This window comes from Lolium perenne, chromosome 2 (assembly GCF_019359855.2).
Source record: "Lolium perenne isolate Kyuss_39 chromosome 2, Kyuss_2.0, whole genome shotgun sequence".
Classification (NCBI taxonomy): domain Eukaryota; kingdom Viridiplantae; phylum Streptophyta; class Magnoliopsida; order Poales; family Poaceae; genus Lolium; species Lolium perenne.
The window spans coordinates 185100249-185111393 of record NC_067245.2 but is presented as its reverse complement, the minus strand read 5'-3'; the positions used below and the strand labels follow the sequence as shown (position 1 = coordinate 185111393).

Below are 11145 nucleotides of genomic sequence, written 5' to 3'. Positions count from 1 at the left end.
CTAATAAACCGGTACGGAGGAGTATAATAACAAAAAATACAGTAATAAATACAAAAGTTACAGCAATGGGATCTAAGATTGCTTAAATACAAATCAACTTAATTTCCACTAGCTCTAGGATTATGAACCAAAAGGGAAACAGCCGAAAATGGAATTGAAGCAAATGTCGTCGCTCTCTACCCCGCACAGCAGGCCCACTCTATGCTCACCGCTCCCTTTCACTTTACATATCTCTGTAGCTATCTCATTTCTGTCCTTGTAATTCCGTCCCAATTTGATTGTTTTTATTTCCTCCCAAAAAAGTCGTATATGTGCAACGAATTCTACCCTAGGCAGGTTGGGTTTATTTTTTAGATAACTAGCTAGCGTGCACTATATATTCTCGAGTCTCGATCAAACCTTGCGTCCATCGATCAACCTCAGTCCGTCGATGTCTTCCAACGCCTTATGTCAAATTTGTCCAATTAGTTTTTGGCAAAAATCTGTCCATGTACATATAGGCATATTATATGTTGGTCCTACGTGGTACTACAAGGTACCTGCCTACTAATATCTCAACTTGATGCTAGCTATACCTACATACACTAGTACGTACTACGGTTCTCTTTTTCTGAAGACCGGGTGCAGTGCATTGCAGCTTGCTGTCACGCGATCAAATCATGGAGATTATTCATAGCCACTAGGATGCAAAGAGGCGTCCAATCGGTTCCGTCTCATAGCTAAAATCAATTATGTTTGTTGCAGTACTCTTTCTTCTACTGACTAGTTTAGCGAAAACTCATCCGTGCTCTTGAGCACCACTGATAACTTTTTTGAATTTTTTTAAAATGGAACTTTTCTTTCTCAAAAAATTCAGCCAAAAGTTACATAGCTAGATATATACATCGAGAGTGCACGTCAGAAATTTCATTTAAAATACGTTGAAATTTGGAAATACAAAAATAAAAAATTTTCTGACAAAAAATAGTCGTATAGAATGGCTATATACTATCAGAAAATTTGTTTTTCTTTTCACATCCCAAAAACGTTACGAGATTTCTACCGAAACTTTGCATAGATATACGTATTCCCAGACCAAATTTTGATTTTTTTCGAAACTCAAAAGTACAAATTCAAAAAAATTCAGAAGGACAGCACTATTTGTGAAAATCTATCGATACTATATTTACTAGAACAAACTCAAAAGTATCTAAAATTTTCGAAAGTAGAAACTCAAAATTATCTAAAATATTTACTATAACATTATAAAAATCTACTGATACTATTTGTTTCATGTTGTAGGTGTTCATATTTTTATACATATAATTAGTTAAACTTGCAACGCGTTGATTTTTAATTAAAACTATGCAGAGTGCTTTATGAAATAGAGGGAGTATTAGCAAATGCCTAGCTAAATTGTCTCTTGTTGAAGATGTAGATTAAAAGAGAACGAAGAGAGCATGTGATGTTGAGAGCGAAATGAAAGAATAAAAGTGTGTGTGCATGAGAGGAAAATGGGTGACGGGAAGAAAAGCACATTTACAGTTGACAGTGGCGTGTAAAATGAATCGTCAGCGGGAGCGTCAGGCGACTACGTGCGTGTAGCTGTGAACTGTGAAGTGAAGCTGACGCGCGCAGTGCCGCAGAATGATGGGGAAAGTGGTGGCATGCGGAGCTGTCGACCGCTGACTGCATGGCTCGGAGCTACTTAATTAATTTGCGAGAGCGCGAATACCCAAATTTATGTGCGTATCGTTGCGGTAGCAGGAGTATCCTGTTTCAGGGTACTTGATTCTTTTTTTTACGAGAGAGTAAAATGGCACAGCAAAATAAAAAAAATAGATAAAAACAAAGAAATTTAAGCACGCTTGAGTGGAAAAGAAGTTTTTGCACCCATGAGCATATCCTCATGATTTATAAGAAAAAATGTCGCATGTGCATAAGAATGTCGAGATGTACACACGATTTTTTTGTATGATTAATTTTTTGTTATTTTAAAATGCAATTTCTGGTAGCAGGAGCATATGTACCTAAGATCAAAAGTGAAATCCGGCTCGTGAGAGATTTTATATATAAACATAGTGAGAATCACAAACTTACGTTTTTAGATCGAAAGCATTAAGCTCATAATTTAATTAATAAACCCACAAATGGTAGAAAAAACATGAACCACTTATCAACCTCCAAAGAAGACTCCTCCCTTCTCATATTCACCGAGAACTCACAAGAGCAAAGTCGATCAAACTGCTAGGGAAGAGGATACCACAATGCCATGTGTGTTAGAGAAGCTTCCCCCGATCACCGTTTTCGTCCATAGCTCAACTACACAACAAGATGCAGGCTGAAAATGCATATAGGATGCAAAGATGAAACACACCGATAAAAAGAGACAATAACACCTCCATAGCAAAATGGGACTTGTCGAAGCACCGGGAACTTGCCATTCAAATGATGTTGCAAGCGTAGGGAGAAGCCTATCCCTTTCCGTTGAATAAGATCCAGTAAGTTGAGAGGGACATCAAGAGTAAAGAACATTCGGATTCACCACGAGACGATGTTGCCACTGACAATCAGCACCATCGCCACGAGTAAGAACAGACTACCAAGGAGCTCATTAACGACCCTCATTGTCCCCGAACGAAGCCTCCAGAAAGGGTAGCGACATACCAACCGCGGTGGCGCCTGACCAGGTATTAGAGGTTTCACCCAATATATGGCGTTTGTGTACATGTGTGTGTGTGCGCGCGTGGAGGGCTTCGGGGTGGACGAGGGACCTCAACGAAGCCTTTGAGAAGGTAGTTGGCGATGATGCATTGTAGTCTTCCTACCCGGCCGAAGGTTTCTCTCGGTCGAGCACCCCACCATCATCCGCCCGTCCAACACATGGGTCCCTCGAGCACGAGGCCACAAGGAAGGGATCCGGTCGGGGTGCAAGGCAGAAGGGGCAATGGAAGCAGCCTCCTTAGATCTACTGCTAGGGCCGACGGAGCACCCAAGACACAACATCCACGCTCATAGTCTGCATCACATGTCAGCACTCATGATTGCTACTTGCCACAGAGTCAGTACCACCATCTCCACCTGAAGTCGTTGCCTTGGCGCCCAGAGTCCACACGAGGTGACATATTGATGGCCACACCACCACCTTCGTCGACGTCATGCGACCACCTAAGGCACCAACAAGGAGAAGGGGAGAGGGGTGGCAGTCTACGATTTCCTTGAGTCACCTCTGAGAGAGAGATGCAATGGAGGGTGGTTGCAAAATTAGTGCTGGGTGTCCAAAGAAACCCTAAATCGCCTTTGTATGTCTTGGGGCTGTACCGGCTCGCACATGCGATAGAATTTATTTTGTTCAATAGAGACAGACCATTTCTAAAGAAAATATTACTTCCTCTATCCAAATTAAATTTCATGAACTATTCTAAATTCACATGTATCTATACATACTCCCTCCACCACAAATAAGTGGACATCTAGCCCTAAACTTTGTCCATAAAAGAGTGTACTCCTATCTTCCCAATGCACTTTAATTGCTTCTCTCTCATCGCATAGAAATCAAACCTAATAATATTGAGCATATATTTTCTTTATTTTCTACAAGCACTTAGCTCATTACAGCTAAAATAATTAAAGAGGAGAGATATATCTTTCACTGCATTTTTCACTTCACTTTATAATTTATCTTGAAAAACCTGCATGTATACTTATTTGTGAACGGAGGGAGTATATGTTACAAGTAATTAATTTGGGACGGTGGGAGTATAAAAGGAGATTAAATAGGGAAAGAAACCAAAGAAGTGGCTAGAGGCAGTTTTTATATAATATATTAAAAATAAAAAGGAGTGTGGCCTGCGTTTGGTTCGACCGTACGAGGTGCAGAGTGCAGACACATCACACATGGCGATGGAGTAAACCTGCACTGCAGTTAATCAGCACAGGGGCACAGCAGCAGCAGTATATACTGCCATCGATTAATTGTTTTAATCCGTATTATCTTGTTGCTAACAGTGCTAACACACGATACCGGGGCCAATTAGCAGGGAGAGACTGAGCGGGTGGGGGCACGGTGAGTGTCTCCGCCAATCAGCGCTCGACAGCATCCTGCCCCCCCAAACCACACCCCCAATTACAATCCATCCTCTTCTCCTCCATCTTCCCTCTTTAAAGCTGCATCCCTTGCCTGGCCTCGCCGCCGCGGTGACTCCTCCGATCCACTCCACTCCACTCCGGCCAATTCCCTGGTAGACAGCCGGCAGCTAGATCAGGGAGAATCAGAGGCACGAAATCGAGGCAAGATGGGTCGCGGCAAGGTGCAGCTGAAGCGGATAGAGAACAAGATAAACCGTCAGGTGACCTTCTCCAAGCGCCGCAACGGGCTACTCAAGAAGGCGCACGAGATCTCCGTCCTCTGCGACGCCGAGGTCGCCGTCGTCGTCTTCTCCCCGAAAGGGAAGCTCTATGAGTACGCCACTGACTCCAGGTGCGTATTCATGTCAGACCTCGATCCATTTCCGTTCCTGTACAATGCCGCATCATGTTCTTCCTCCTGCGCTAGCTGCGTCATTAGTTTCCATGCCGTTTCCGGGGCTCGACATGCCATGGCGCCGGAAAAGCGTCCTATCGGTCTTGCCATTTCTGGCCACCGATCGATCCGTCCCCCATGTGCTCTCGGCAGTTTGGTGGTGTCCGTACCGCATGTGGTTGCTCGCTTCTTTCCCAGCTTGGCTGCTACAGCTGATGATTTTATGCTGCAGCTGCTTGCTTATTTCGGGAAAGGATTTGATTTCTTCTACCACACGGCCGGCCGGCCGGCCTAGCTCGTCTTCTCCGATTTCCTTTCTCGTGCTCACTGCTTTTGCCTTTTCCTCTTGCCTCCGACTCACCCATATCCTTTCCTTTTATAGGGATCCACGGCAGCCTTTCTTTTCTTTTAAATTTTAATTCATACTCACCTATAGCTACGGCTCCATGTGGCAAACACATTAGATTAGATTATGCTACTAGCTAACGCCTAGTTAGATCAGCAGCAGCTGATGATCTTCGTACTACGTTCCTTCATCGTTCTTGACTTCTTCCCTCAGGACTCCGTTGTACTGCAACGAGTATTTTTATTTGCTTTCCACTACTCGATCTTCAGTGATTTACAGTGATTTCATTTCCTTGTGACCGAAATCACATGCTCGTTTTTCCACTTCTCCAAAAAATTAAAAGCGCTAGCAATAATAATCACAGCTCCCGAGGAGTGAGCTGGGGAGTGTGACATGCATGTAACAGACTGTGAGCTCGATTAATTAATTAATTAATTGCTTGTATAATTCGCATCTTCTTCTGCCTTCCTAAACACGCGGTGAGTGCCATTTCTGCATGCTACACCTATCACTACTTAACGTACGTCTTGCTTGAAGAGTCATCTTAACACGCGCGCAGGTGGATCTGGCTCTAGCTTCAGCCTCTCTTCCTTTTTCTCGGTTCTTCTTCTCTCCTCCCTCTTCTCCTTCGATGCCTACCGATATTACCCTCTAGGTCAGTCTTGGCTAGCTCGGTTTTATTTGGTAAAAACAATGACCAACTCGGTATCTAGATAGAGTACTAGCTAGTAGATCTTTGCTTGTGTTCATTATTGGAACGATTGGCAAGCCGACTTCTATTCAATAAAGGTGTACGGTGTACTGCTCTGCCTACCTAGATCGCTCACTAATCATGGATTGATCTGTCCGTAACACAGTCTACAATTTGGTAACACCCAAACGTAATGCGTCTAACAATTTCGAGTTGTACACATGTACGTCCAACGACAGTATGTCTGCATGTATATCTACTTATAATGCCCCGGCCGGTTCTGTCGATAATTAGTCTGAAAGGCTTTTCCCCAATCTACACATATTTGTCCATTCTATCTCGTCTCTTTCTTTCCTCTTCGAGATATATGGTCGGCGACAAGCTTCTTTTTTACCTGATGGTCTATAGGGCTTGGGTACGTGCTACATATACAACAGGAGTCTCTCTCACTATGGAAAAAAAGGGAGACATGCTTCAGGCTTCAGGAAACACTTCACTCTACGGTTCAGATAAATAGCCTGCATGAACATTTGGGCATGCCTATATTACCCATATGCTAAATATATTATGTAAACAAATGCCATGTTCATATGTTACAAAATTTCATGTGTGATAAACAGTGAGGATTAAAGTAGTTTTGCCAAATTTATCTGTGGCCCTTACTGATGGTGGGATTGTGTTGTCCGTACGTATAACCATACAAATTAAGAGCCTGATTCTTTGTTGCATACTCTATGTGTTTGAAACTATGAGGGGGTCCAGAACTAGCCCAACTCTATTAAGGTCCTTCACATCTATTCAGTTCAAGCAGAACACAATCCAGTTTCTGTGTTCAATTCAACTCGTTGATGGTTTTTCAATGCTACAGCTCCATGGATCTGTTCTGGAATTGCTCAAGTCATCATTTCTAAACCTTGATATCACATGTGTGCTATATGTGTTTCTTGCATGATGGACTCATGGTTGCATACTGTGTCATTGTTTTCTCCAAGATACATCATATATGCTCGAGATATATGCTTTTCATGTGCCCTCTTATAGAGTAGGCATGTTGCTTCCAAAGGTATAAAGATTTATATTACTACACTTTGAACAGTAAATGAGCACTCTGAGTCCCAGCTGCAGTGCTTTCAGATCAAGAGTTCGCAGCAAACTTCTAAGTTTTGATTACTTGGATCATGGTATAGCACCATATTTCAATCGCAAACAAATGCAAATATTGCATTTTCTTGGATACTTGCATACTGGCCTATTGCATCTTAGCGATCGCCTTTCTGAAATAGAAGGATGCCCAGCACTGTGCTAATTATTCCATGCAGTGGTTGCGGATTTCGTGCATAAACATTTCCTAGATGGTGGTAAATGATATGCTGTGATTTTTTCTTGCAGCATGGACAAAATTCTTGAACGTTATGAACGCTACTCTTATGCTGAAAAGGCTTTGATTTCAGCTGAATCTGAAAGTGAGGTATGAATCATTGGCTACGATAGTTCTATTATTTCCCTATTATGGTGGTTATTGTTGCTGTTTTCACACATTTTGAATTGGGGAGGCCGGTTGCTCTTTCTATATTGCCAAGCATTTTAATATTCTTAATTCCTTCACATGAAAATGCATAACTGAATCATTTTGTTGCTGCATATTATAAATTTATAATCAGACGAATCAATTATAAATAATCAAATTTTTGTAGGTTAAGTGAAGGATAGGCTTGCATTTTGTGTTATTGACTTCAAATTGCATTTATTTTGGTATAACGCTCCTCATGTGAACCATCTAAAGGTGTTTGGTTAGGCACACAGCCTAAATCTAGCTTCTTTGTCGTTCTCTTTTGCATTGAGATTTGGTGATATTGCAATCCCATACACGAGCAATATTTTTGAAATCTTTGCAGATTGGTAAATCGTGTACTAATTAACCTTATAAACTTATTTATCCAAAGCTCATTTACCATCAAGCATGGAAGCTAACATGTTAGACACCCGTAAAGTAAAGATTCTTACCAATTCCCTTTGAAGAAATAAATTGAAATTACCAACTTTTTCTAGAATTTGTGTCTTTCTGAGACAATTTGCATGCAGCGACCTTCACTGAGGGATGTTTTAGTTGGGTAAGATATATGATTAAACTGTTTGCATGCCCATAACCTCTTATCTCCCATTCAGTCTTTGGATAGAATGTGAAGTGGCTTGCCGTGGGATTAAGTTACCAGTTTGGAGGTGCACATCCTCAAGTATAATTGCACTCGTAAATATTGATTAAACGAGCAAGATACTTTTTGATTATTTTTGCAAACGTTCAGCTAACTAAAAGATTTTTTTTAGGAAGCATTTTAAAAAAAGTCTTAGAGGTTTTGCTAAACATGGTACTGAAAACTGATCGCCTAACCTTTACATTGCTAGTAAATTTTGCAGTCTAGGTAAATGATGAAAGCAAATGAGCGAAGAGATAATCGATGGCAAATATTCCTTGTACCAATGTCTTGGGGGATCCAAGGATGACCTGCAAGGGCTCTTCTTTTGTATTAGCGATCTAGAAATTTTGTAAACACTCCGCAGCAATGATAATGACAGTATAATATGCGACATATATGTGCACGAGTTTTAGTAAATTAATGGCATTTATTTGGTAGATGACAATATTACACATTGCTATCAATATTTTATATAAATTTAAATTCTATTTATATAATAAATACTACATACATTAGGTTACTAAATAGTTCATCAAAGTTATCTGAAACATCTGATATTTTGGATGCCCAGAGATAATGAATGCTTTTAAGCAAGGTATTGTTGTATGTATCAATTTTTCGTGTTGATTTTTATGCATGTTCGCAGAAAATAATGGTATTTTGTAAATAAATATCAACTATAGTACCTTAGTATTTAAATAAATACCAGAATACCATGTTTTGTTCCGCAATAAATAATATTCGGAAGATATAGGTTAGGACCTGTGTATGTTAATTAAAAAATTGCTTATAGAGTCCTTATATAGCTTATATGGTGTGTTATTTTATTTTAATTGGCGGCCAAATTGCTATATTATTTCCAAGAAGTAGAAGTTATTTTTTGGTTATTTCCTGATTGTGGAAGGAAGGGGTTACCGAACCCACTTTATACCCATTGTTACACTAAACATTTAATTCTTCCTGGCTATGAGTTTTAATTGGATGAACTTCTCAAATCAGTTCAGTTATACCTAAGACATACACGCAAAGAAAGCACAGCCAGTCCTTGATATTTATTTTCTCATGCAATATTCATGTCTCCGCTCCTTCCAGATTTTGCAACTCCGTCAATATTTAGTGTTAGTACCTCGGATCCCCATGCGAATTACCGATTTGCATTTCGTCACCTACTTTTTGTTCCTGCACATTGAACATAAACATAGTTCTGTGAAATGATTAAAAACCTAGGGCTCATGTAGCAGATGACACTGGTTTGTAATACTGTATTTGGAAACATTTTAAAGTTATTCATGAAATTCAACAACTGAAACCTTTGTCTTATGGTATTTTTCTTGTTTTCTTACATGTCTGTTCTAATATCATTTTTGATGAAAAATGCAACAAGCAGGGTTTATAAAATTAAAATGCAAGTGTAAGTGACTGAAGGTAGATGGATGACTTCTCATAACATGAGAAGCTTTAATTATGTAGTTGTCATAAGCAATTTCCTGCTTGTTCCTTTACCACCTACGCGCACATTATAGGCATCTTGACAGTGGTAGTTGCAACATGTTCTTACTTAACAAAGTGAACGTCCATCCCTGTACTTGCTTTGTTCTGACAGAAAATAACATTCCTGTGTAGGGAAATTGGTGCCATGAATACAGGAAACTGAAGGCGAAGATTGAGACTATACAAAAATGTCACAAGTAATAATGAGTACTCAATAGCATATGACTGTGCAGTATGCACTGCTTAAATAAGATAAGATGATTTAAAACAACTCGGTCATATCCTGCAGGCACCTCATGGGGGAGGATCTGGAGTGTCTAAACCTGAAAGAGCTCCAACAACTAGAGCAGCAGCTGGAGAGTTCATTGAAGCACATCAGATCGAGAAAGGTTGTTATTTCTCAACTTAGGTAGCCCCATGAAATGCCTTCCTTAACAGGAAGACTGATCATGTCAGCACTACATCTGTTATAATTTTTGGGAATGATAATTTCTGGAGTATACTGTCCACATTGGGAAAGTTTCAGGCTATAAGCATGGGTGTAGTTACAGTGTTACACTTATTAACTTTGGACATGGTAGTGTACTAGTGTGTCATCAGAAATGTACCAAAATATCTTTTCTCAAACTGGTTAACTTTAACATTATCTGTATTTGCAGAGCCACCTTATGATGGAGTCCATTTCTGAGCTACAGAAGAAGGTAACAACCCAATGCATGTTATCTATATAATGCATGCATTCTGATCTAGTTCCAGATGTTGTTGGGTTCATACTTTTGTTGCTTATGCCGCAGGAGCGGTCACTCCAGGAGGAGAACAAGGCTCTACAGAAGGAAGTAATTAAGCTGCCAAACTCTGTATGTATAACTACTTTACCGCTGTGCTCGTTGCTGGTCTGATTTTTCAATTTGGTGCAGCTGGTGGAGAGGCAGAAGGCGGCCAGGCAGCAGCAGCAAGAGCAGTGGGACCGTCAGACCCAAACACAACAAGCCCAAAACCAACCTCAGGCCCAGACGAGCTCATCATCTTCCTCCTTCATGATGAGGGATCAGCAGGCCCATGCTCAACAAAACATCTGGTACAATTCATCGTATATAACCAATTCATTAGCTACTACCCAGTACACACATGTAATAACATAGTTCATCTTCTTGTGTACGCGCTAGTTACACATACATGTAATAACATAGTTCATCTTCTTGTGTCCGCACTAGTTACCCGCCGGTGACAATGGGTGGAGAGGCTGTGGCCGCGGCGCCAGGGCAGCAGGGGCAGCTTCGCATCGGAGGCCTGCCACCATGGATGCTGAGCCACCTCAACGCTTGAGGAAGAAAGAGGGTCAATTGCCAAAGCAGCTGCAGCTGCATTAATCATAGAATCTACCAATTAAGCTGCTATGGTTATGTTTGCTTGCCCCCTACCCTTATATGTATATGATTTGCAAGAAAAGAGCAGATCGTTGAGGAATGCTGGTGTACGTACCTACGTAGCTGTATAATTTTGTTGCATGTTTAGCACAAGTACCGATTGACGCAACATGCATGCTTAGTAACCAACCAGTTACCTTACCATGGATGCCTAGCTTTGATAAATTATGGGAAGCTAGGTTGCATGATGATTTGTATATATAATATTTTTATTTATCAGAAACCAAATGGGTGAATGAATGATCCCCAGGTACAAGGAGGTGAAGTAAGCCATCGATCTCTTCGTCCTGCTGCATGTAATATATGCATTCCACTAACATGCATGGAGGAGCTAGAGGTACAACCAGCAATAACACCTCAGACGTGCAACTATCCCTACCTTTAGGTATAGCAAAGATGCTATGTACTAGATCACGGTCCTTGCGTCACGCACATGCAGCAGGATCATAGTCTAGAATTCGCTTACACAGATGAGTGTTTGCGTGCAGAAGAAG

At 40.8% G+C, this 11145-nt stretch overlaps 1 protein-coding gene across 1 annotated transcript; it reads left to right on the top strand.

Annotated features, from left to right (window-relative positions):
* The first annotated feature begins 4136 nt into the window (after window positions 1–4136).
* On the top strand, window positions 4137–10839 carry LOC127334111 (MADS-box transcription factor 15). Its single transcript, XM_051360525.2, has 8 exons — window positions 4137–4459; window positions 6928–7006; window positions 9357–9421; window positions 9514–9613; window positions 9884–9925; window positions 10019–10060; window positions 10142–10302; window positions 10439–10839. The coding sequence occupies exons 1-8, from the start codon at window positions 4275–4277 to the stop codon at window positions 10548–10550; spliced, it is 786 nt and encodes a 261-aa protein (XP_051216485.1). The 5' UTR covers window positions 4137–4274; the 3' UTR covers window positions 10551–10839.
* Window positions 10840–11145: the final 306 nt, after the last annotated feature.